This window comes from Mauremys mutica, chromosome 16, assembly GCF_020497125.1.
Source record: "Mauremys mutica isolate MM-2020 ecotype Southern chromosome 16, ASM2049712v1, whole genome shotgun sequence".
Lineage (NCBI taxonomy): Eukaryota > Metazoa > Chordata > Testudines > Geoemydidae > Mauremys > Mauremys mutica.
Window position 1 is genome coordinate 18847059 of NC_059087.1, and position 25011 is coordinate 18872069.

At 51.8% G+C, this 25011-nt stretch overlaps 1 protein-coding gene across 1 annotated transcript in view; it reads left to right on the forward strand.

Moving 5' to 3' along the window:
• Positions 1-370: 370 nt before the first annotated feature.
• SLC25A1 (solute carrier family 25 member 1) overlaps positions 371-25011 on the forward strand; it is a 41248-nt gene continuing 16607 nt past the window's right edge. The window contains exon 1 of the mRNA XM_044990357.1: positions 371-752. Coding sequence (XP_044846292.1) covers positions 641-752 — 112 coding nt within the window. The 5' untranslated portion in view covers positions 371-640. The remainder of the gene's footprint in view (positions 753-25011) is intronic.

Below are 25011 nucleotides of genomic sequence, written 5' to 3' on the forward strand. Positions count from 1 at the left end.
ACCACTCCCCACATGTGAATCCACAGTTGGGAAGCAGCGAGTGCTGAGCCAGCCCGGAGCTTAATTTGGGCCAGGGCTTGCTGAGTCCCCGCACCCCCGCCGGGCAGGGCCGTTCCTGACCCCGGCACCCCTAGGCTGGGCGGTTCCTGCCCCTGGCACCTCTGGACTAGCTGCCTCAGTTATGAAAGTAAAAAGCTGCTTGAGCCCTGGGGCTGGTGGAGTGAGGGGAGCCCTGGGCTGCTGGAGCTGAGGCTGCACCAGGGCAGGGGCCGAGCGGAGCCCCCGCCCCCGGGAAGGATTTCACAGCAGCCCTGCTCCGCTGGGGGGCGGGACCCGCTTCCTTTCCCCTGCCCAGACCCTGCCCCCCACGTCTCCCGGCGGGCGAGGAGCAGGCAGCGGAGCCGCAGCCCGTGTCCCGCCCCCGCGGGCTGCCCCCGCCCCGCGTGTTCCCGAGGATGTGACGCCGCCGGCCCCACCCCTGCTGCGGGCGGGGACCGGCTGCCGACCGCCGCTCCAGCGCGTTGCCAGCCCGGGCGTCCGCGGGGGGCGCCGCGCCCTGCTGCCCGCCCCCTGCCCGGGGACCCGCCCCGCGCCGCTTAAACCGGGCCCGTCCGCCGGCCTCTCCCCGCCCGCCGCAGTCATGTCCGCCCGTCCCGCGTTCGCCAGCCCCTTCCCCAGCCCCCGCCGCCTGGCCGCCGCCGCCCCGGCCGGCCGCGCGAAGCTCACCCACCCCGGCAAGGCCATCCTGGCAGGTGAGTGCTGGGCGGGGGGCGCGGGGGCCGCCCCCGGCCAGGCGCTCGCTGCACCCTGGGGTGGGGGCTGCACCCTGGGGTGGGGGCTGCACCCTGGCGTGGCTCAGGAGCGGCCGCCTGGGTGCAATAAATTCCTCCTCTCCCCGGAGCTTCCCCTCTGCTGCTGCCCGGGGGGGTGACAGGCGCCCAGCCCCGCGAGTTGCCTTGGCCGGCACCCGGAGGCCTCCGTCCCGCTGGCAGGTCTCCTGGGCTGCCCGGAAGAGTCAAGTCCGTGCCCTGAACTTTGGCCCGCTGTGTGCGCGGCTCCGAGCCTGACAGCCGCGCTCGGCTCTGCCTGAGGAGCTGGGCAGCCCTCGCTCCCGGGGAGCGTCGGGTTCCTACGGCAGCGCTGCTCCCCGCTCGTGTCTGTGGGGGCTGGTGACTGAGGGTTGGCAGCTGTCTCGCTGTCTGGTGCAATTGCAGATGGCAGGTTGCAGCCCTGCTTTGAGACGTGCTTCGCCTGGCATGTCCTGCTCGGCCCTTTAAAGTTCCCGGGGACTCAGGGCAGTGAGTGGTGATCGCTTTTCTACCCGGAGCGGTGAGGGGACAGCTGGGTGCAGAGCTGAGGGGAGTGTCTAGGCACAGCACCCATAGCTGTGAGCACCCCCTGGGATTGACACTGGCCCCCTGGCTGCTGTGGGACCTTCCTGTGCTGAATTGCATCGGGATGCTGATTGCAAGACTCTGTCCTGGTTCTAGACTATGGCTTGGATCTGGGCTGAGCCAGACTTTAGTTTGGGATTTTCTTGGCAGGCAAGAGAGCTCCCTGGTTACCCCTTTGGGGGACCTGTCACACTGTGGCCTATGTAGCTTGAGGTTTAGCTCTGCCCCTGGGGGCAGAAAGGGTCACTGCAGAGCTCTTCGCTCAACTCTTTGTGTCTGAGCAATCAGGAGTCTGTATGTTTGATCCACTGCAGGCCCTCCAAGTCGTGTGTGTGCGTGTGTGTGTGTGTCAGTGTGTCACTCTGCCAGTTCTTGGGGAAGGCTATTTTCAACCTATTTATACACTTCTTTCATATTCTAGTTATTGAATGTGTCTGTCATTGGTATCTTTACTATTTTAATAACTAAATTGTTGTGAACTACATAATTACATCATCATGAATTACAGTATATTAAAATCATTGCAATCCCCTACAAGCTGTCTTCACTAACGTCCCTGTTTAACGACTTTATGCCTCATTGTAGCTTTCTGGATGAAACTGTCAGCAATCTTTTTTACATCTAGTTCCCTGGTATTGTTCTGGTGGACATTAAGGACAGTTGGGTTATTTAGTTGCGTCTGTCCCATTGGTGACTGGAGATCTTCTGAAGCTTGAGAATGAGTTCAGGATGATACAGGCACCGTGAGAAGGATTCTTATAAATTTGCAGTACTGTGGAAACAGAGTACTGCAAATAACTCCAAGATCTCTTTCTTGATGGGTAACAGCTAATTTAGGCACCCTCATTTTGTATATATAGTTGGGATTATATTTTGCCATGTGCATTACTTTGCATTTAACGTTGAATTTCATCTGCCATTTTATTGCCAACTCACCCAGTTTTGTGAGATCCCTTTGTAACATTAAGTCCAAAGCTGACTGCAAAATATTGAGTAATTTTGTATCCTCTGCAAAGGTTGCCACCTCACTGTTCACCCCTTTTTGCAGATCATTTATGAATAGGTTGAACAGCACAGGTCCAGTACAAGCCCCTGGGGGACACCACTATCTATTTACCTCTCCATTTTGAAAACGGATAATTTATTCCTACCATTTGTTTCCCATCTTTTAACTGGAGTGCCTGGCAGTGCTTTCAGGATCATCTAACGATCCTTAATTTAGTTTAATGACAAGCCTTTTGTTATCTTAATCACCCTGCCTCTGTTTATAAACAAACTCCCTCATCACATTCCACAGTCACGCTCTGGCTCCTGGGTGCTGAGCACCCACTATTTTTTTTCCGTGGGTGCTTGAGCCCCGGAACACCCACACAGTCAGTGCCTATGTTCCAAGTACAAGGTTTCCCCCGCTAATTATCTAAATTCACAATCTGCCGATAATCGTGTGAGAGGGATGCAAGGACGTGTAAACACACTGAAATGTTCCGAAATGGGAACAGGAGTGGGGCTCTCTCCACTGAAGTAATGACCACAGAAATGTGACTTCAGAGCCTGAAAGTGCTGCCTGGTTACAACCCCCAAGCTGGTTCTTTCCATGCCCTCCTTGATCCATCTCTGAGTTGCACAGCGCTGCTGCCTTTAGAGGAAATGGGAGCGCTCATGTTTTTCATTCCTCCGTGACTCTGGGGGATCTCTTGGTGACAGAGAATACGGGAAAGGAGTTCTTCATGGAAGCCATGCAGCTCCCTTTGAACGGGAATTATGCGTCATTATACCACAGCTGAGTTTGGCACTCAGTGTCTTGGAGAGGTGGATGTTCAATTTCACAGCCACAGGTGAATGAATGATCAGTACATTACTCTGTGCCCCTCTTCTCCCCCCCCCCCCCGAAAGGTGTGTAGGTGGGGTGGCATGTTAACAACCTCAGTCTCCTCCTTCCCCAATGTAATCTACTGATGCCATGTTCCCTTCAAACCTGTGTGGTGATAATGAGCCAAAGAGAGACATTCTGATTTCTCTTTCATTTTGAATTCCAGGATGCAACAGGTCCATCCAGGAAGCGTGCTAGCTCTGTATGGCTGGATGTAACCAACAGCCAGACGTTCCATCCACGGGGATGTTCCATTTAAACCTGTTGCATAGAGATGGTGGTGGTCCAGCAGCAGCAGGGGTGACCCAATTTTGAGCAGGGGCATTCTAAATGAATGCATCAGTTGGATGTCCGCTCCCCATGGACCATTACAAGTCGACGATACTGACATATGTTTCCAAGTAATTTAGCTGTAAGGTCTTGACTGTGAACTGTGACTTTGATATCACAATGTTCGTGATCTCTTTTCAGGTAATATACAGGCTTTGGCTAGGTTTGCTAGAATTATTTCATCTACAAGGACAAACTTAGCAAAGCCACAGCTTTTGGGTTCTCGTAACAGCTCTGCAGCTGCCCCTCGTCTCTTGTGGGATGAAATTACTTTCACAGATCAGCTTGTTTTTGGATCAAAGTCTCTCTAGTTTAACTCCACTGACCGCAGTGGAGCTACTCCAGAGATAAACTTGGCCCATTACATCTGTATCTGTTGAAAAGTGAGAGCCCAACCAAGTGTACTGTGGTGCCAAGGAAGGCTCGTAGAACTCACTTGTAGCGGCACATTAGCTCACGTTTCCTCTGCCCAACCACAGGGAAATTCCTAGAATGGAGATGGAAATCTTTCCTCTTGAATGAAATAGATATAGCCATTTTGATGTGATCTGCATCGTTAGAGCTTTTGTGTTTCCAAGCTAATTCCCTTTCTCCATGATCACGTCCACTCCTTTGTTCTTCCAGCCGACTGTCCACCTTCCCTTGGGGTCTGACAGTGAAGCGCTGGCTTGTCTTAACAGATACCTAAGAGGGAGCCTTACCTGTCTCTTGCTGCTGGAGCCACTCGCTGGTGCCAGTCAAGTTCTGTTTGCCATCTGTGACCTCTGGCTTTGCTGTCAGTTGAGATGCATTAGTTAACGTCACACTCTCTGATGCTTGGATGGGCCTGTCAAAAAGAGAAACCACTGGAGAAGTTGCAAGGTTGACTCGCAATCAATACTCGAGCTGCGTGAAATGTATGCAGCTCTCGCAGTACAAAAGGAGCCTTCTTTGTGAGGTGTGACAAGGAGCTGGGGCCTCAAATTAACTGGATAGTGCGAAAGCTTGTGACTAAACTGTTCACCCCAGGTTATCTGCCGAAGGACTGGTGGTGACATCCACAGGTACACATTTTGTCTGGGACATAAACCCGTATGCATCAGGGCATACGCCAGCAACTGTTTGCCGGGGGATTGGAAGACATTTCTGTCTCACTGGCAGGCTGTTCCAAACTGTCCATTGTTCGGTTTATTGAATCTTCTTTTGAAGCTTCTGGCCCTGGTCCCTACTGCTGGAGTAGGTCTCTGGTCTGATCTGCTCTGCCAGTTCTTATGTGCGTATCCTAGTTTGGTTTGTCTTGTCTTTTAAAAATAGAGCTTAATCCAACCTTTGGGGGAGAGGGAAGCTGATCCTACCAGCTTGTTCTTGTGAAAAGTAACTGTGCCATACATGGTGGGCCAATTTATCTCCTGCCTCTGGGTAGCCACGCCCAGCTTCATCGGGAGTGGCTGTGTACACAGCTCTTCGGATGTGCCCAGACTGCAAAGCTCCAGGCATGGGTGAAACGGTTGTAGGGTTATGAGTCGGGCTGGGGAAGCCTACGGGTCTTCCACAGTCAGTCCAAAGATTATGAAAGGTTGCATGGCACACTGAATGTGCCCCTGCCAAAGGCCTTTGCCATTCCCTGGCTCCTTGGGAGCTCACTGATCACTGGGGAATCAGTGGCTTTCCGTTGTTTATCAAGGTGTAGTGGATCCTGGGTTTGCAGGACAGCAGGAATTACATGGCACAGATGTGCACAGAACTTTACAGGTATGGGGTGGGTGGGGTGTGTGTCCCTGTCTTGACTGGCTTCCGTTCCAGCCTAGGTCGGGGGTAGGTCTGTGTAACATAGCCCTAAGTTAGATGTTGCTTGGTCTGGAGGAACGCCCAGTTTTGTGATCGTGAAGCAAATGAGATGAAAGAAGGGCCCTGTTGAAATGCTGGCCCCTTCCTCGCATGTAGTAAATTAAAATGATCTGTAATGTACAGGCAGTGCTGGCCAGCCTCATCCTGGACATAATTATATTAAATAAGCTGATCCATCAGGATGGTGCCTGGTACTAACTGCTCTGTTCCTGCCAGCGTGGAGTCATCCGTTCCTTTAGACAGGGAAAACAAGGAGGCCCATGTGTGCCTATTATATTAAAGGTGCTAGCTGATATTTACAGGGTTTGTCAATGGATCAGGTGCCGATAAACTACCTCATTGCCTTCCAGACCCTCCAACCGCTTTACATTGCGGGTGTTAAAGATGGGAAGAGACCTACTTAGACCTTGTTATCATTTGGAAGGTATCGTTCAAACTGTACAACCCCCCCTTTGACCAACATGGTTATACCAGCGCACAAGCTGTATAGCCCAGGCCTCTCTGCCAATGCAGGACGGGTCCCTGTTCACTAGGGCTTTGTCCGTGTCCCAAGGATTGGGGCTTCCAGCACTGCCTGAAGAAAGTGTAGCTCTCCCCATCAGCTCGCTCCTTATAGTCCTTGCAAAATGAAGAATTACAACACAGATCTGCCAACAGACCAGTACTGATGAGAACAGGATCTTGGACTGGCTTCTCTGGCTGGGAGTTCAGTACCACTATGCTGTATAACAGTCACTCCCCATAGCGTCTCCTCTTCACAGGGTGCTTTGCTCCCAAGGAGGAGCTTCCCAAGGGGCGTAGTATCCAAGGGCCCTATCGCCACAGTATCTCAGCGCCTGCTGTGGATTGCAAAGAGATTCCCAACATGCTCTCAAGCAATATCTTTTAATGGTGTGACTTTTTTAGCCAGCTCCCACTTCTCTCTCATCCTTTGTCCCAATTCCTTCTCCCCCTCACTGTGGATTGTGGGGGTATCTCTGCCTAAATAGAGGGTTCACCCTTTAGAACTAACCTCTTCCTGCTGGATTCACTCAGTAGCGTCCCTCTGGTGTTTTTTCACCCCCTGGAACCACTTTTCACCTGTCACTGGCTTGTGGCTTAACTGAAGAAATTGGGCTGGAGATGAAGGGGTGCTGATGCACAGATGGCTGGGGTCCCAGCGGAGACAGGGTCTGTGTGTGAAATCCAGGCACCTGATATGACCGTCAGGTAAGACGATACTCCTTTTTAAGGAAACAATGTGCTCATTCCGGCTCCATGTCCCATATCGCTTCCCTGGTGCTTCTAGCTCACGTTGAAGCCAGCCTCAGTTGATCGGACTTCTGGCCGCATGGTCTTCTTCTTTTGGGTGAAATAGTTCTGGCCTCCGTCTGGTTCTAGAACAGACAGGTGCCTTTGTCAGCCGCACTCCAGGCAGCAGGGGCTCCTCAGGGAGGCTTTCCTGCCCTATACAGGGTCCGGTGCAATGTGATATTTTACTTGCTGTTCACAAACAGCCTTTGAGGGCACCTGTGGGTCGGTTTTGCTGACCTGCTTGCAGATGTTACCAGCTGCCTTTGATCTTTGGGTACTAACTGGCTCCTTTGCTGGCCATCTCAGCAGGGAGGGCGAAGACTGGATGTGCCGGGGAGCACGAGCCCTAGAAGTGATCATCCCAGGTCTGGAGGGAGGCGCGTTGCTGAGGATATTCTCCTGGATGCTGCCTTAGGTTCCCATTTATCCTCTTTGTTGTGTTTGTGACTCTCAGTCTGGCACTTCTCACCAGTGCTAAACCTCGCTGGGAGATTGAAATCTCCTCTCTAGTGATGTGTATGGACAGGCCCCCTCTGAACAACACTGGGGACATCTCTGCTGCGGGAGGAGGAAGGGGCTCCAGCTCAGGGCCTCTCATTGCGAAAGCATATTCCCTTTGCCTGGGATGAACAGTCATGCACAGGGAGTCGCGGGCTGCTGAGCTCTCGCACCGCTTTGTTGTCTTCTAGTATAAAAAGGTAATTGAGTGTCCTGCCCGTCACTAAGATCCCCAAATCATTCCCTTCAGAAAGCCCTGTCTCTGCTGGGTACGGAGGCATGTCCCACCTTAGAGCAGTAAAACATACGGCTAGCGGCATTTCTAGAGTAGGTTTTCCAGTGCTCGGATAGCATGTGGGACTCCTCTCTGTGTGCTGGGGATGGCGTGAGATCCTGTGGTGCTCAGTGGAGGTTGAGGTAGTTCTCTGCATGTCTGTAGGGCACTGTGAACATCCTGCCCATGATCTGCACAATGTGTCTGTGAGGAAAGGGAGCCTTATCCCCAGGTTACAGGTGAGGAAACAGAGTCCCAGCCATGCCAGTTGCCAGAGTCCAAGCCAGGCCTTGTACAACATAGGCCATCAGTCGTTTCTGGGCTCATTCATGCTGTTCAACACTATACAACAATAACTGGCCAAGTCCTGCTTAAAATGGCCCACCCCACATGGGAGAGTCAATAGCACCAAATCACGGCTAGGGAGAGGCACAGGCTACTCCTCAGCTGTGCAGTTCTGGGGGCGGCAGGGGTGGCTTTAAATTGCATTTCCTGAGACGCTCAGTGTTGAGTTGTGGGTGAGGCGCTGAGGGACTGCGGAGGGCTGGGGAAGGAACAGTATTTTACGAGCAAATCTAATCAGGCCAGATTCTCCCCCACACTTGCAATTGACATCAGGCGGTTGTAAGGCCAGGGTCTCTGTTTGGCTTAGCATGTGGGAGTCCCCAGCTGGTGTAGCAGCCTCCACTGTCAGCCCCCTCTCCATTGTTTATGAATGTGGCCAGGAGAAAGGGGCATAGCTGCTGAGTTTTGATGATCCCTGGCTGGTGGGCTGGGCCTTAAGGGCCATAACTAGCTAGTGTAGCTTAGAGCAGCCCTGAGGCTGCTCCAAACTATGATGTGGATTGGGCTGGCGGAAAATTCCCAGGGGGGGAGCTGCAGCTGGCTGCTTAGCTGCGCCCAACCTAACTTCCTGGTGCTTCAGTTCCGTGTGTGTGTGTGTGTGTGTGTGTGTGTGTGTGTGTGTGTGTGTGTGTGTGTTGTGAAGAAGGGGAGGCTGGGTGGGGTTTGGAACACAACCCTTTAAAGGTAGTTATTGTGATGTAGTTTATACTCCCTATGGATGCTTGGATTTGCATTCTGCAGGGCACTTCTCAGTGTTTATGTAAGCATCTGGAACAAGCCATCACTCTTCCTTGAGTTAATCAGTACCTCTAGCTGACAGTTGAGTGATGTTACAAGCTTCTCTCTCTCTCCCCCCCTCCCTCCCCCCAGAAAGGCTTTGCATTGTGAATGTAAATGGTATAGTTCTCACCTCTGCCTGGAGAATAGTGACCCTGGATTTACAGGGCAGTATAGTTTGGGCTCATCCTGTCAGCTGGAGTTCATTTTGGAGCCTCTTTTCTACCACTGCGTGCCAGCTATTAGCAAAGCCCAAAACCCAGCCATTGGACTCCCTTGATCTTGAGCTTCCACAGTTGCTCTCTGTCTAGGATGTAAAAGCAAGGAGCTTGGGGAGAGTCTCTTGTTGGAAATAATTGGAAAATCAGTTTAAAACGAGGGACGAATCAGAGCTGCTGGCTCTGCACGAGTGAATGAGCCGAGGTGCTAGGTAATGTATTCTCTTTCTGCACTGACTCTCCGAGCTGTGCTTTGCAGGAAACACCAGCTGAAGCAGTCTTGCCTGGTAAAATGGAGCCCTGCGGATGATTGCATTGTGGTGATGAGTGAAGGGATGCCTGGATAGTTAGTAGATCAGTTCATGGCCAAATGCCTCTGTATAAATTCAAGGTATAGCATTAGCTGTTTGCTTACGGATGCTGGGATTCGGTACCTTTCATTGGCTGCTGAGTGAACAAAGAATATCTCCTGCAAAGTCTTACTCAACCCTTTCAGTGCTTTTTCAAATCCAGTTTCTGGGTCATTCTTACTAACAGTATTAACCTCTTCCTGTGCACTTGGTAAATTCATGGTGGCTCAGTCTGGCTCCCAGTGCATGTGTGGGAGCATCACAAAACTGGCCACGTTAATGCAATGCCTTTCCTGGTGGTCGGCCCAGGACAGAGTGGGCCAGGGAGACTGAACTCCCCTCTGGCCTTTAAAGATGGGGCCCACCAGGTTGGTGTAGAGGCACGTTGGCAGGGTGGTTGGGAGGAAGCTTGCCCTGCTGAGGCCCATGCTCTCCCAGCTCTGTAAAGAGCGGCACAGCTGTCCACCTGGCAGCTTGCACCAGCACTGCCGCTCACTCACGGGCATAAAATAAATGGAGCCTTTGGCTCACTCTCTCCTGCTGCTCTGGCTTAAAGAACACACGGAGGGAAACGTGCAGACCCTCCAGACTTGAACCTAAACTACTTTTCATGCTGCTTTAGAAATTTTCTTGGCAGGTTAAAGTAAGGTAACCGTTTGATTCCTTCATGCCCTGCCTCTCCACTTGTTGATCGGTGTCGATGTCATTGGAGCACTGGCAGCATCATAGATGCTTCCAAGGCGACGGAGTGATTTCGTAGTCACTGGCGTACGACTTTACTGTGGAAACCAGCAGAGAGGCTCTGGGCTAGATGGGCTGTGAAGGAGAAATCTGCAGTGAAGGCAGATGGAATGAAGAGACCATAACTGCTGGCCCAGGAAGTGTCCTTTGAACAAGTCATCCCTGTCTTACTAAGTCTGTCCTGGTTTGAGAGCCCGTTCTTAACCCTGGAACATGACTGTCTAGAAAGCATCTTCGCTTGCTTTTGTTCTTTTTAAAGCACTCTCGAGCAGATGCCAGTCAAACACAGACTCCGTTCTAGCAAAGTACATTCAGGAGCTGCTCTGGAATCCCAGTGCAGCAGCCTGTCCCGTTCTTCCTCTTACTGAGGCTATGTTTACACTGCGCACCTTACAATGGCGCGGCTGTGCCGCTGCAGCTGCACTGTTGTAAGGTGCGCTGTGTGGCCGCTCTGTATCGCTGGGCGAGAGCGCTCCCGGCAACATCATAAAACCACCTCCAACGAGGGGCAGTAGCTTTGTCGCCGGGAGCACGTGTTCCGCTGGCGAAGCGCTGTCCACCCCAGTGCTTTTCATCAACACTTTTGTCTTTTGGGGGTGTTTTTTTACACTCCTGAGCAACAAAAGTTTTAACGAGGAAAGTGCCAGTGTAGATGGAGTCTGAGGAGCTGCTGAGAATGCAAGTCCTCTCCTTTCTGTTGTTTGTATAAGCAACAAAAGCTTCAGCAAATCAGGCCTTTGAGCCTTCTGGGGCTTTAGATTTCATGTGACTGTTCAGTGGAGTGTTTCTCCCTTTTCTTGCCAGTGAATTCTATAAAATGACGTACGTTCTCAGCCGATTATTTTTTTGTTACTTTGTACATGAGGAAGTTGGGAAATGGCAGAGAGCTGAGGCAACAGATGATTCCAGTGAAGTTAGGGACAAATTACTCCATCCCGTTCCGTAGTGTTATCGACAGCTCTGTTTACACAGGGCTATTTACAAGTCTGACAACATAGTGTGCAGAATAGAGAAGTCAAATATTTGCAGTTCTGTCTATTCCCCACCTACCGAGTATGAGGATGTTGCTGTCCCAACGATATGGTTTTGTGTGTGTGACTGTGTTCGTAGTGTTGTTTACCAGCAGGGAAAGTGATGAATTGTAACGTGCAGCGTCATCCTTGCTTGCTATTAAATACAAAATGTTCCATCTAATCATGACGCAGCAAATGGGATGGACACTTTGCTGAGGGAGGCTGTGGTACGGTAGTAAGTTATTCCCTCCCCCAAGCACTAGCTATGTCTTATTCACTTGGTGATCTGTTTTTAAAAGAATGGATGCCATCACTACATGGATACGATGGATACAATCCTTCCTGTCTTTAAGGTCCCCCTCATTCATTTTCAGGGAATGGCCCAATGTTAGTTTCCTAATCTGATCTCAAAGCTTTAAAAACGTCATTCCTCTGGCTTAAATGAACAGTGTGAAATTTCAGGCCCAAAGGAGTTGTGTGTGAAAAGCCAGAGCGGTGGGCTGGGGGTCAAAATTAGACTGTTTACACTCTAAGCCTTACAGCCTGAAGTCCAGAGTTGCTACCTTGGTTTTGCAGCTGATCTCTGGCCTGTCCTGCAAATCACCTTGCCTGAATGGACTCGCTGAGGGAACTTGCTGATCCCCAAGGAGGAGAGAACGTGTGTGGAACTAGGTGACCCAGAGGATTGTGGTAACAGCAGAGAGTCGTCCTATCTGCACTTTCCCAAGGGGCATAGTTTGTCTGTTCCACGCAGAGCCCTGTGATTAGCTGATCATAGAATCATAGAATCTCAGGGTTGGAAGGGACCTCAGGAGGTCATCTAGTCCAACCCCCTGCTCAAAGCAGGACCAAACCCAACTAAATCATCCCAGCCAGGGCTTTGTCAAGCCTGACCTTAAAAACCTCTAAGGAAGGAGATTCCACCACCTCCCTAGGTAACCCATTCCAGTTCTTCACCACCCTCCTAGTGAAAAAGTTTTTCCTAATGTCCAACCTAAACCTCCCCCTCTGCAACTTGAGACCATTACTCCTTGTTCTGTCATCTTCTACCACTGAGAACAGTCTAGATCCATCCTCTTTGGAACCCCCTTTCAGGTAGTTGAAAGCAGCTATCAAATCCCCCCTCATTCTTCTCTTCTGTGATGTGATTGCAAACCATGTCTAGAACTCAGAACGCTCATACTAGTGGCACATTGCTAGCGGTGTATTTCATTCACAAGTGCTCAACCTCTCCATGGCTAGACATAAGGAAGAAGACTGACGCCAACTGTATGGATGGCTTGGTTTGTCTGTCAGCCCACAAGGCAATGTTGTGTTAAGTGCTAGGTTCAGTGTCTGCTGCGAGGGCCCCTGACTTGGGAATCCCATGAGTAGATGTCACTGCATGTCCCACACTTCTCCTGTGCGTAGCACCCCAGCTTGTGTTGCCCCAGCCTGGGTCAAACAAATGTTTTCTCTGGAGCATCATTAGGGAGGTTCTCATGAACTGGGACAGGCCTGGTGGAAGGGGGGGGGGGCTGGTGGTGGTGGTGGAGTCTCAAGCAGGCTTTTTAACGAGTTGCTGATTCTTAATTTGATTAATGTGCCCAGAGGCCACCGTGTTGGGCACATTAAAATCACCAATTAAAAACAAATGGGGAAACCTCCTGTGTGCATGCCCTGTCGTGTGTGTTGTGTGAGTCACAGCTGGATTAAAGCTCTCACCCTGGCAAAAACTCCACCCTCCTGCCAATGCGCTAGAAACGTCAGAGCTTTGTCTGAAGACTTGTCATAGAACAGTTGTCTCGATATTTCGGCCCATAGAGAAATTAAACCCACTTTTGGGTTTGTCAACAACAATTCTAAATTTTCCTGGGGAGAGGGAGGACCCTACTTTCCCAACAAGCTCTAGTTCCATGGTGGCCGTGGGGGCTTGTTCACTGACACTTTCAGTCAAGGAGTTCACATGCTAACTGGAGATGTGCTGCAAGTGATCCTTCTGCTGATGCCCGGTCCCCTCCTACCCATGGCCTTCAACTGGGAGATGTCATTGCTTGGCCAACTGGGGGAGCGGGAATCCCTTCGATTGCCAGAGACAAAGGGCGACAACTGTCCCTGCTTCTGACTGATGCTTGCCAGAGTGGGTGAGCTGTGACCTCGCTGAAGGGCAATCTTTCTCTCCTTTGGCTCCGGAGGGTGTCCAGCTAATGATTGAGAGCCTCAGTGCAGAGTCCAAGCTGCTCACCCTCCCTCCCTCCCTCCCGCTTGCTCTTTCAACTCCCAAGTAATTAGAGAAGAGTTGACTGCTGCTGATTCTGCAGTGTTGCAAGAACTGACTCTAGGGGCTAAAGTCCTGGTAAACAGGTTACAGAGCCCTCTGCAACCTCGCTGGCCATTGGCACCCCGGGGAGGGGGGGAGGTCTGGAAATAAGCCGGTGCTTAGCCTGCAGGCTATCGTAGGCATTGGGGCGCTTCATTCCCATCGAATTAATTGTCCTGCATGAATTAAAGCGCCGCATGCTGAAGGGGATGAGGCCATGGTGGGGTGGGCACCGTAAAGAGCATTATAAATCGTTACCTTATTTTTAGCCTTCCCAATTGATACATCGGACGCTAAGGCCAGGAGGGTGAGAGTAAATGGTGGTGTCTGTACCACAGCACGGTTACTGCCTCCCAGATCACGGTGCATGTCCCCTCTTCCCATCGCGCTCTGTCGCACTGCTAGTCATTCGGGGGAACCGCTCCCCGGAACACAAGAGCCACTTCTAAGGCTGCACATCTGCTCTCCCCGCCTGCTAGGATCCAGGATTCAGTGCTAAATAAACCCAAACGCTGCTAAGCAAACCTCCCTGACCAGACAGGCCTTGGGGAGGGAGCCTCTGCCGGTTCAGACAGAGCAAAGGGGCTGTGCTAACAGACCCCAGAAATAGATCCAGTGGGTAAGAAGCAAAAGGCCTTCCTGGCATCATCCTCCACATACATTGCCCGTGCGGGTGTATGTCTATAAAAGGCTTCCATGGGTACCTGGTACATACAAGCGTCCATAATAAGTGTCACATAAGCAGTAAGTTTTATATGTGAGACTCTCTCATTTCACCAAGCCGTTCCAGAGATGACTGAAACCACAAGGGAGGAGCTTGCATCCCTGGAACAACCACACGGCTGAATTGTCTCCTCCTTCCATATTCTAAAAGTGAGCATCATAATTGCTTACTGCTTTGCCCTTCCATAGCAGCGTGGGGTTGATTGTGAAGCAGCAATCTGGCTCTGATGGCCCACTAAGAGCAACGTGGCACTTGTTTCAGATCCCATGTGCTGCAGCCAGAGGAGAATAAAACCATCTGCAACTAACGTTGGGTATAGAATGGCTTATCCCAGGGGTGACTGTTAATGGAATATGGAGCCTTTTGCATCTTGCTCGGCAGTTTGAATCCAGCCAAGGGCAGTAGTGACTCATTCATTACCATGTGCTGGCTGTATGGTGGACTCTGTGAAATAAGCTGGTGGCCTCGGTCCAGTTCCTAGTGGATGGGTGTTTTTAGCAGACCTCCACCTGCCATGTCCTGACTTAGACCTGATCACCTCTTTGGCACGCCACGTGCTGGCCAGCACTGGGTGTGTTGTCTGTGCTCCATAGATAAGGGGGAGGTTTGAGGCTGGCGCTCTGGGGGAAGCTTACATTGCAGCTGCCCATGCTGTATCTGTAGCAACCCAGACTGCAGGGCTGTCAGTCGAGTACTTGGCCACAGCAGTGAGCTATTTAAATAAGAGTCCCCTCTCTGCTTACCCCTGTAGTATACTCAGGGTAGGGCACAGCATTCAGCGCTGCTGGGCGTGGGTATGCTCAGCTCCCCCATTCTCTATGCTCCCCTCCCTATTTCCACCTGCAGTAAAGGTCTGACACTTCTCCTCCACCCACCACCTTCCTGTGCATTCTCCAGATGTGGGAGTGGACGCCTCTTTCTCTGTAGTGTGGCTCACTTTGTGCACCTAAGGGAAACCTCAGGCCAGTGCCCAGCCTGAGTACTTAGGCCGCCTCCTCCTCCCTGTGTGGGGAGTGGGTACAGAACTGCACCAAGGCACTTGGGATTTGCCACGTTTGATCGCACCCCTGGTCCAATGGGGCTGACGTCCTTTCTCCCGCAGGCAGCCGTCGGTACCAGATATTCCAGAGGAAGGTGTTTTAGAATCCCAGCAAAGGATAATTATGGAGTAACCTGCTCATAGTAGTAATTTCTTCCTAACCTGCCCACCCCCTCTCCTCCCACCCCACCCCACCACCCTGCGAGTTAGGGGGCAGATTTTTACAGGGAGCTTTGTTCTTTATCCTGTCCAATGTAATTGTGGATGATCTCGCTAGCCATAGAAATGGCTAGGGCAGGGGTCGGCAACCTTTCAGAAGTGGGGCGCCGAGTCTTCATTCATTCACTCTAATTTAAGGTTTCACGTGCCAGTAATACATTTTAACATTTTTAGAAGGTCTCTTTCTATAAGTTTATAATATAGAACTAAACTATTGTTGTATGTAAAGTAAATAAGGTTTTTAAAATGGTTAAGAAGCTTCATTTAAAATTAAAATAAAATGCAGAGCCCTCCGGACCGGTGGCCAGGACCCGGGCAGTGTGAGTGCCACTGGAAATCAGCTTGCGTGCCGCCTTCGGCACCCGTGCCATAGGTTGCCTACCCCTGGGCTAGTGCTTCTGGGAGTCCCGTCAGACTCTCTCTGGTGGTCATGGATGAAGGAGCCCTGTGTACCCCAAATAAGGCTCCACCCTTTGGGTGCTAGGCCTGGAAGCCCTAACCTGACGGTGCCCCACTCCCAACCACCTCCTGGTGTCCAGCCCAGCCCATGTGCAGCAGTTCCTCTCATCGGGGTGGGGGGACCTTTTGTGGCCATGGAGGTGAGGATTGGGGTTGGGGGGCGGGAGAGAGAGAGAATTCCCTGTTACTAACCTCTGTGCTTCATCTTAAAGGGTCGGGGCTGCCTAAGTAGTGGGTCACCGGCTTTGTGCGGGCTGGCAGGGGGGGCACGTGTCCAGCGCACTGTCCTGCCGCAGCCGCCTCCTGTCAACCAGACTTGCCTGGCCGGGTGTGTCTGCAGCAGGACCAGGCACTGCTGCCATTGCAGGGCAGTGGCGTGTGTCCGGGCTCTGTGCTCGGTGGGGTGATCCGCAGTGTGGTTTGTCAGAAAAACAAGCCCAGCCCGCAGGGGGCAGGGCAGACATGCTTGGCAGCCCTCCTGGGTCCCAGTCGATGCTCGCACAGTTTGGCGGGTAGGGCTCAGAAGGGGCCCTAGGAAGCTCTGCTCCTGGGTGGGTGCGTGGTCGGTAGCAGTACAGTGCCCATAGGGGCTCTGCCTCTGCGGGTTTGGCTGCTTTGACTTCGGGTGCTGGTTTCCCCCTGGGGCTCGGTTTGTTTTTCAGCTCAGCTCCTGGAAGTGCCAAGTCAGCAGCTGCTGCTCAGCAGGAGGGAGCTGGAGGAGGAGCTGGGAGCCCGGCAGCTCAGCCGCTGGTGGTTCTCCTCAGGCCTCTGTAAACAGTGGAGGGGGGTTGGGGAACGAAGTGAGGGGCCAGTGTTGGGTGGGATGATGCCAGCAGAGAGGGATGCAGGGCTCCAAGGGCCCCCAGCCCTGGCTCTGACCCTGAGGGGGGTGGGTGGTAGCCCAGGGACAGTGGATAGTAGCCAGGTCCCAGTACACACAGCTGTGCCCTTCGCCTGTCAGGCCTCCCAAGCTCAGCTGGGGCTGGCGGCCTTGGGAGGGGCTCTCGTTTGTATCACTGCAGCGCGTAGGAGCCCCGGTCACAGAGACACGGCTGAGCTGCTGGCTAGGCCCGTTCCTGGAGGTCGGGGTGGGACTCGGCACGTGCGTAACGCTCTCCATTTCCAGAGTGCCCGGGGGATAGTGACTCTGGGGAGGGAGGCGTCGCCCTCGTCTGCAGGTGGGCACACAGACACCCCGAGGGGGCAGGACTTGCCCAGGCCCCTCTTCACGTCAGCCATTGCACAGGGATCCAGAGAGTGCCGCTGCGCGGGGAGGAGCTGTGGCCATCCAGGGATGCACGGCCGGGGGCGTAACAGGGAGCCAAAGGCCTGTGGACTGAGTCCCACAGAGTGGGCACCAGCGTTCCCGGCTTGCCAACCTGAGCAGCAACTGAGAACCTGGCCACAGCATGGGATGGGGGTGGGAGAGCTCTCCCGGCATTGGATTGCTGGCCTGTGCAGGGACTGTGGGGGGCAGGGGGCTCTCCTGGCACTGGATCGCCAGGCTGAGGTTGGGACTGGATGGCCGACCTGTGTGTGCAGAGACTGGCTTGTGTTCGGTGGTGGTTTCAGGTGCAGTATTTTGCAGGCAGTTTTCCCACATGGGTGTGGCTGAGGGAAGCAATGGGGCTGAATTGATGGGGGCGGATGAAGCTCTGCAACCTGCTGCCTGAGGGGAGAAGCAGCTTTTCACCCAGTGAGCGCTCTCGTCCCCCCTCCCCTCCCCCCCTCCTCCTCCCCCCCAGCCTGTTCGGCTCCTACAGAGCAGGCCTGCAATTAGCTGAGCCGTTCACTTCCTGCTGTTTCACGTGGCCCTCTGGATTCCATCCATAGCTTCTAGTCTCAAATCCCTGTTAAATGGAGGTTTGCCTGCTGCCTGTAATACTTTCCTGTATTCTGCTTTATTGTGCTTTTGTCTGCTAGCTGCAGCGGGCTGAAATATAGTGAAATGTTGGTGCAAGAACGTGCCCTGTGGCTAGGTGTATCGGTGTTCTCTTTAAGGGGGTCACAGAAGGCTGAAAGGAACCAGATCAGTAATTGCCCCGTTTACTTATTCTCTTGCTGCTTTCATTGAAAGAGAGCAGAGTGTCGGATCTGCCCAGATGCTAACACCGGCCCTTAGTTTGCCCGGTGCTGGGAGCAGGAACAGCCATGGGCTGGGGTGAGCCCGCCTGGCTGTCGAGAGTCCCATCCTAATAGCATGGGATTGATACCGAGAAACATTGGTTGCATCCCCCAAATTCTAGAGAAGCTCTCAGCTCAGTAAGGGGGTTTCTGCTACCTGCTGGAGACTTGCCAGGCACGGGGCTAAGTTCTGCTCCGTTACACCAGTGTAAATCCAGAGTAACTGCATTGACTCCAGGTTGAGTCACTCCTGATTTACACTGGTGTAACTGAAACCAGAATCTAGCCCACGTGCTTTGTTCTCTTCAGAGTTACGACATCAATCTTTTCTCTGTAGTAGAGTTTGATGTAAGAAGTTCTGTAGCAAGTGTCATTCCCTTCCTGATGGTGCCAGAGGCTGGCTGGAAATGCAGAAAATCCAGCAAGGAACTGGCAAAATGCACTTGTCCTGCAGGCCTCAAAAAGCCTCCTTTTCTTGCCAGCTCGGTCAGCTCAGAAGGAATTGCGACAGCCGAGTGTCTGGGAACTGATGATTCAGGCTCTTAAAATGTACAAGACGAAATCATTGGCTCACAGGGAAGGGTTGGAGAGTGACTTTGGCTGGGGTGTAGAGCTGCACTACTACCAGTGCAGGGTGGGATGTGAACTCTGGGCATGGAGCAGTGGGAACTCCATCAGCTATTCTCCTTGTTGGCCACTAAGCTAATCAGCGTCTGTAGGACTCTGCTGTTCTCTTCCTTGCAGTGGGAGCTACTTACCAGGGGCCAGTTAGAGCTGGCCCTGACCCAATCTATTGAAAGCCCAGGCTGGACTTGACTAAAGCCATTGAAAGCCAAGGCTCTTTGCATGACAGTGCAAGCTGGTGTGTTGGGTGTGGTGACGTGCTGCTGGGTCTTGTGACCCAAGTGTTTGCATCCTCAGACCGTGGACATCTGGGAGTGGGAATCAGTGCCTTCCCCGTGAGGCAGCAGAGCCTAGTGCACGAGGCGTGGCTCTGGGCAGCTGGAGAGTTGGGGATCAATTCCTGCCTCTTCCACTAACTCGCTAGGTGACCTTGGATAAGAGACGTCACTTTGGTGCCCCATGTGTAAATGGGAATCCTGATGTGCTTTGAGTACATTGGCTGAAAGGCACTGGGTAACTGCGAGTATCTGTTATCCCTTCTGCTCCTCAGCATGCTTTGTAGCTGCACCATGCTGGACGTGAAGGGAGGGGGGATTGAAAGGAGAACAAGCAGCCTTTGTGTCTGTTGCAGCCTCTTGTAGTTGGAGCAGAGTTCTCCAGCAGTGTGATTTGCAGGGCTGTGCAGTGCTGTTGTAGCTGTGTTGATCCCAGGATGGCGGAGGGACAAGGTGGGAGAGGCAATATCTTCTATTGCACCAGACGACGAGCTCTGTGTAAACTCAAAAGCTTGTCTTCCCCCCCTCCCCCCCCAACAGAAGTTGGTCCAGTAAAAGCTGTCACCTCACCCACTTGCCTCTTTATAGGGCTAGGAGGCCTCCTCGTTAGCATGGCTAGATGGGGGACTTGCTGCAGCAGCGTTGCCACAGCTCAAGGCAGGAGTTCCTAGGGCACTTGGATTCCCATGGACTTCCCAGAGGAGGATGAAAAGAAGCCTTTGTCTGGCCTTGTCAGGCAAACCAGTGTGTGTTTGTGAAGTCAGCGGCAGTGGCTGCAAACAGCAGCCATGGGAGAAAGGTGCATGGTTTGCAAGGCTGTAGGGGGATTACAGGCTTAAACCTGGCAGGTTGCTGTCTTATGCTAGGGTATTTTTAATGCTGTCTGTGTCCAACTCATCCCCAGAGTAACTTGAGCGGAGTTGCACTGGAGAGGAGAATGTTTGTGGGCTGGCCCCATGGTGCTGTCCAAAGAATGTGTCCCCATGACTCCCTAATAAAATAATAGATGGAATGGGCCGAACGCAGTAGACACATCTGGGATGGGGTGGGCTGGAAACAGGGGCAAGTGGGAAGACTGTGTTGGTTGCACTGATCTGCCATCCAGCAGGGGCACAAAAGAGTGGGCAGAATGGGGAGGGTGCATGAATAGACACTGGGATGATGATCGTGGGAACCCCGCTTAACAGCTGAAGGTCTAAGCAACTCTGCACAGGTTCCAAATGCTACCAAGACTTTTCTGGATACCTGTCCTGCTTCAACAATGGAGGTTCTGGGCGGCTGTGGTCCATGTTAAACCACACTAGCCAGCTTCTCCCCTTGCAGATGAGATCCAGTCGAGGATCTGGCTGTTCTGACTTCCGGGGCAGCTGCACTTCCTAGTGCAGGTTTTGCCTGGCCGAGGGAAAAGACTGCATGCGACTAGCTGTGCTGCGTTCCTCCCACTGTTTGAAAGGCAGCTGCCTGCTTTTCCTCTTGGCTGAGTGGAAAAGAAGCTTGTGCTTTGAGGGTGTGAGGGTGAAACCTGTTCCGCCAGTAATTAAGGTGGTGGTGAGTCTGAGCCTGCAGGGAGGTGTGACTGTCAGTATCTCTGGGAGGGGGCCAGCCCCTTTGTTCTAGTTACTCTAGTGTGGAAGAGACACAAGATAAGGTAACCTGCTTTAAGCTCTGTTATCTTTGGCTGCATAACAGACTAATTGACAGCACAGTGTGTAGGAACTGAGATTTGGTGTACATTTAGGGCTCTTGCTGGTGTTGCCAAGTCTTGCTTTTTTTTTATCGAGAACCCCATGACATTTGATTTTTTCCGAGAGCTCCACCTCCTGGAGTCATGTGATGACTCCCTGAGAGTCTCCCCTTTCCATTCACAATAAATGTGTTTCTAGCTCTCATAATTGCAGAGAGAGGCATGGAAAGATGAGCACAAGAGGCCCACAATCAGAAGGTCCCTCCCAAATTATTTTTAAAAAGCTCTGAATTTTGCAGGGGCTGACTCCTGGTTTTTGAATGTTTTGGGATTGGTAGTGTTGCTCCGAGACTGGCAGAGTGCCATTGAGTTAGGGCAGTGATGATCTGGGGTTGTGGGGGGTGGGCTTAGGGGGAGAGTGGAGCTGAGGGATGACTGTTGTGGGGATGTGGGTGTGGAGGGACCCCTGAATGAAAGGGCAGTTGAAGGGTGCGCTGCAAGTCCCAGGAGACCTTGGAAGGGTAGGCTGTGAAGGGAAGTATTAAGTGTTTGGGCTAACCATGCCCCGCCCGCCCCACCCACCCACTCAGCCCTTCCTTGCTGAAGTTGTTCTACTGAACAAGTCGCAGCTCATTAGGGGAAGTGTAGGGAGCAAGGTGGATAAAAATCAATGATTTTTTAAATTTAAATCTGATTTTTTTCCATAGAATGCTTTTTTCCCTCAAAAAGCATTTTATCTAAAGAGTTTTAATTAAGATACATTATAGCGCAAAGATCTCTCATCATGGAATAGGGATTATAAATTCTAATTCTATAGTAGGAGACAATATATTAATGTAATGGTTAAGAAAAGTTTTACACATGAGTTCCAATAGTTCATGGATCAGGGACCCAATCTTATGGGGTTCCATAGGCTTCTGTAGAGATTATTTAGGTTAATCTTTCTATCAACCCAATGGGACTCCAGTGCTCAGTTTAGAAGATACCATCAGAGATGCTTAGTTTTGCAGTTCTCAAACTGTGGATTTGTGTCTCCAGAGGTAACATGCTTGTTAACAGCAAAATTTTTTTTAAAATAAATAAATATATAGAGGTGAGAAATAACAGACCTCAACTCTATTGTCCCTCTGCAAATTTGTGTACACAGAGTCAATCCCTTACCTCTCTAAAAGTGCAAAGTTTCAAAAAGTTCAATGAATAGAAAATTGTTGACTGCTCGTGGGGAATATCCTGAGTAATACAAATACATCGACAGAGCAACTTCCTCCTGAGGTTTCTGAAGTGCTTTGCCAGTATGAACAGGCAGCCCAAAGCACCCCAAACTCATGAGTCACTGCCTCAGACACCATGAAATTGACTTTTAAAAAAACCAACAAAAAGACCCCCAAGATTTTAAAATAGACCCTCAGGGGTTTTATCTGCCTTTGAACCTTTTGGGATTGTGAGGGCTAGAAATCTACATCTTTTAATTAAAAAAAAAACCAAAAACTGAGCTGCTTCTCCTGTAATCCCATGCCTCCAGGAGCTGGGGCATTAAGAAAAACACCAGACGTCACTAGAGTCGGAAAAGCTGAATAAGTTAAGCCTGTCAGTGAGGGAGGCAGTAACTGCAACACTAGTGAGGTTGGGACTGAATTTTCAGAAGTTGTCTCTAATTTAGAACTACAGTCGAGAGGAAGGAGGCCTATGAAACGTGCAGTGATGGGCAGATGGATGGAGGAATTGCACTGCACGTGGAATATTGAACCCTTCAAGTACTGCACTCTCTATGTGCTGCTGGTTGGGAACCACAGTTCCAGTATTGGTGCTTCCCTTCCCTGACTTTATGGGGAGTCTGTGCTGGGCCCAAGTGCAGCGCACATGCTCCGGGCTCAGCAGTGCAGACTCGGTCCTAGGGAAGGCAGTGTGTGGCCTAATGGCTAGAACACTGGCCAGAAGACTTGGTTCTGCCACTGGCCTGTGGGGTAACCTTGGACAAATCATGGCACTGCTCTGTGCCTCAGTGTTCCCATCTGTGAAATGGGGATAACGATCCTGACCTCCTTTGTAAAGTGCTGTGAGATCTAAAGATGACAAGCATTGTATCCGAGCTAGATACAGTTGTTTTGTTATAGAGCTTAGCCTGCTCTAAACTCCCATCTTGAAGCAAACCAAGCACACGTGTCCAAATGGGAGACTCGGGGCACTGTCTGCTACAATGGCCCCAAAGGGCTGCGAGTTGCTGCTCTGCTATAGGCAGTGACTTGAAGCAGCGGTGGGTGCCTTCTCAACCCTGTAACATCCACCCTGCCTCCCTTCCCCCTGCAATTTCTTTACACCTCCTGTTAGTACTGGGTGTCTGCCTTGCGTTTGCCTCTCCTCTGAATGGCACACTGGAGAGAGGTGAAGGATTGATTGGTACCTAGAGTCACCTCTGTTCCTGTAGAATAGGAGAGCAGCAGGGCCAGCCAGCCCACCCCCCCCATGATTCCCCAATGATGGGCTTCTGTAAATAAATCTCTGATAATTTTCATATGACTTTACATTGTGCCTCTTCATATATAACCTTGTAGTGGGTCTACCCACATGTGATCTCTATTTTCATGAAACTTTGTATCAAAGCCTCATATAGAAACCTTGTACTGATGAGCCTTGGTATATGAAAACTTTTTTGTATCAAACTCTGATGTAGAAACTTTGCATCAGCAGAGTAAGCACACACACAACCTCAAGTTCCTCATTCTTGTTGCAGAGCGGAATGTAATCTCCAAGTGGGCCGGCTCTCGTGGTAAAAGTTTCTCTTTGTTCTCCCGCTGGGCCATTCATAGCTCTGTCCATCATGAGCTGTTTCACATCCCTGCTGAGCAGATCCCGCCCCTTTCATGGGGTGTTGTCTCTGAGCCAATGACAGGCAGAGGACCTCTCTGCTAAGTCATGCTGAGTAGCTGTTCTCTGTGAATGAGAGCAGCAGGGAAAGGGAGCTGGCCGGGGCACCAAGGGGGGTTAGGTTCCTCCTCCTTCCGTGACAGTGGGGAGGGAGAGGCTGTGAGAATGAGCTGTGTAGGTGCATCACAGCCTCCTCCACTCCCACAAACCTCACATCACCTCCTGTGTCTGGGGAGGAGAATGGGCACCTGGGACCATGCCCATCTCTGGGACGGCCCCATGAAAATCATTGGACTCTGCAAGCTCGAATTTGGGCTCTTCTTTGAGTCTTGTGACACTAGTCAAAGATCAGGTGAGGAGTCCAGCAGGACGAGCAGGCCTTCTCTCCACCTGAAGGGCGCATGCACCACTGGCTGGGGCGGGGGTGTGAGCCAGGCAGTGTTAACACGCCCACATGATGGAGACAATCCCCATGGATCCCTAGGGCTGAAAGATCCGAGTGTTTAACTTGTCCTAGTACTGGTCCCAAGCGCTCTTGCTAGCGTGAGCGTCGCTAGGGGCCACAGCTGCAGGGCTCCATAATGCTCTTGAAGGTTTCTCCTCCTCCTCCTCCAGGGAAGGAATCTGAGCTGGGGGGGGGGGGACACAGAGTGGCAGGAGATGAAGCTCACATGGTCAGTATGTGCCTCCAATGCTGGTAGAAACCAAGGGCTGACACTGACACTTTCATTGATCACAGGCACAGGAAACTGCAGTTTCAATAAGGCACAATCCAGTGTCTCATCTCTCAAAAGGCAATAGTGTGCACAAGCCTTTGACGGAAATGGGGCTTTTAGGTTGGCCACTTGTTAGGATACCTTTCTCTGCTCACTGAGTGTAGCCCACTGCTCCTTTCTTTGATCTGAGTTATACTTCCTACAGCCCATAAACACCACATACCGAGTGTCTGTGTATATCACATACCGAGTGTCTGCGTTCCAGGAGAGTTTTATAACTGAACCACAGTCAGAAATGCACCTGATGCAAACACCCCAAATACTAGGAAAGTTCTCGTGTGGCTCCAGACATCACCACTAGGCCAAATCAAAACCCTGGAGCCAAACCATGCTAGAGACCACCTGCGCTCTGGGAGAGCTCAGATCCAAGCTTGGTAGGCTTTGCTCAAACACTTGGCTCCTTTGACCTCCAGGATTGGGTTGGGGATCTCATGGGAACAGGCTTTCTACTATGCTCTTGAGCACTGCTCATTTCCACCGGGGCCAGAAATCCAGTGAGATCAGCACTTCCAGATCCTGAGTAAATTCAGAAGCCGCAACTTGGAGGCGCACAAAACATTAGCTCAGACACCACAGATTTAACCTAACTCTTGCCAGAACTGCATATAAGCTTAGGGCTACCGGAGAGGGCACCAAGGCTGGGTCAGGCTAACAGTTACGGGTAAGGCCACTTCCTTTTATTCTGTGAACAGGGGCGGCTCCAGGCCCCAGCGTGCCAAGCACGTGCTTGGGGCAGCATGCCGCGGGGGGCGCTCTGCCGGTCGCCGGAAAGGCGGCAGGCAGGGTGCCTTCGGGACCAGCGGACCCTCTGCAGGCACGCCTGTGGGAGGTCCACAGGACCGGCGGGCGGCAGAGCGCCCCCCGCAGCATGACGCCGTGCTTGGGGCGGTGAAATGTCTAGAGCCACCGCTGTCTATGAAGGCCAATTTGGCCAGACTGGGTTGAAGTGCATCATGAGTGATCGGTGTGGCTGCATTCATTTCACAGCTGGAA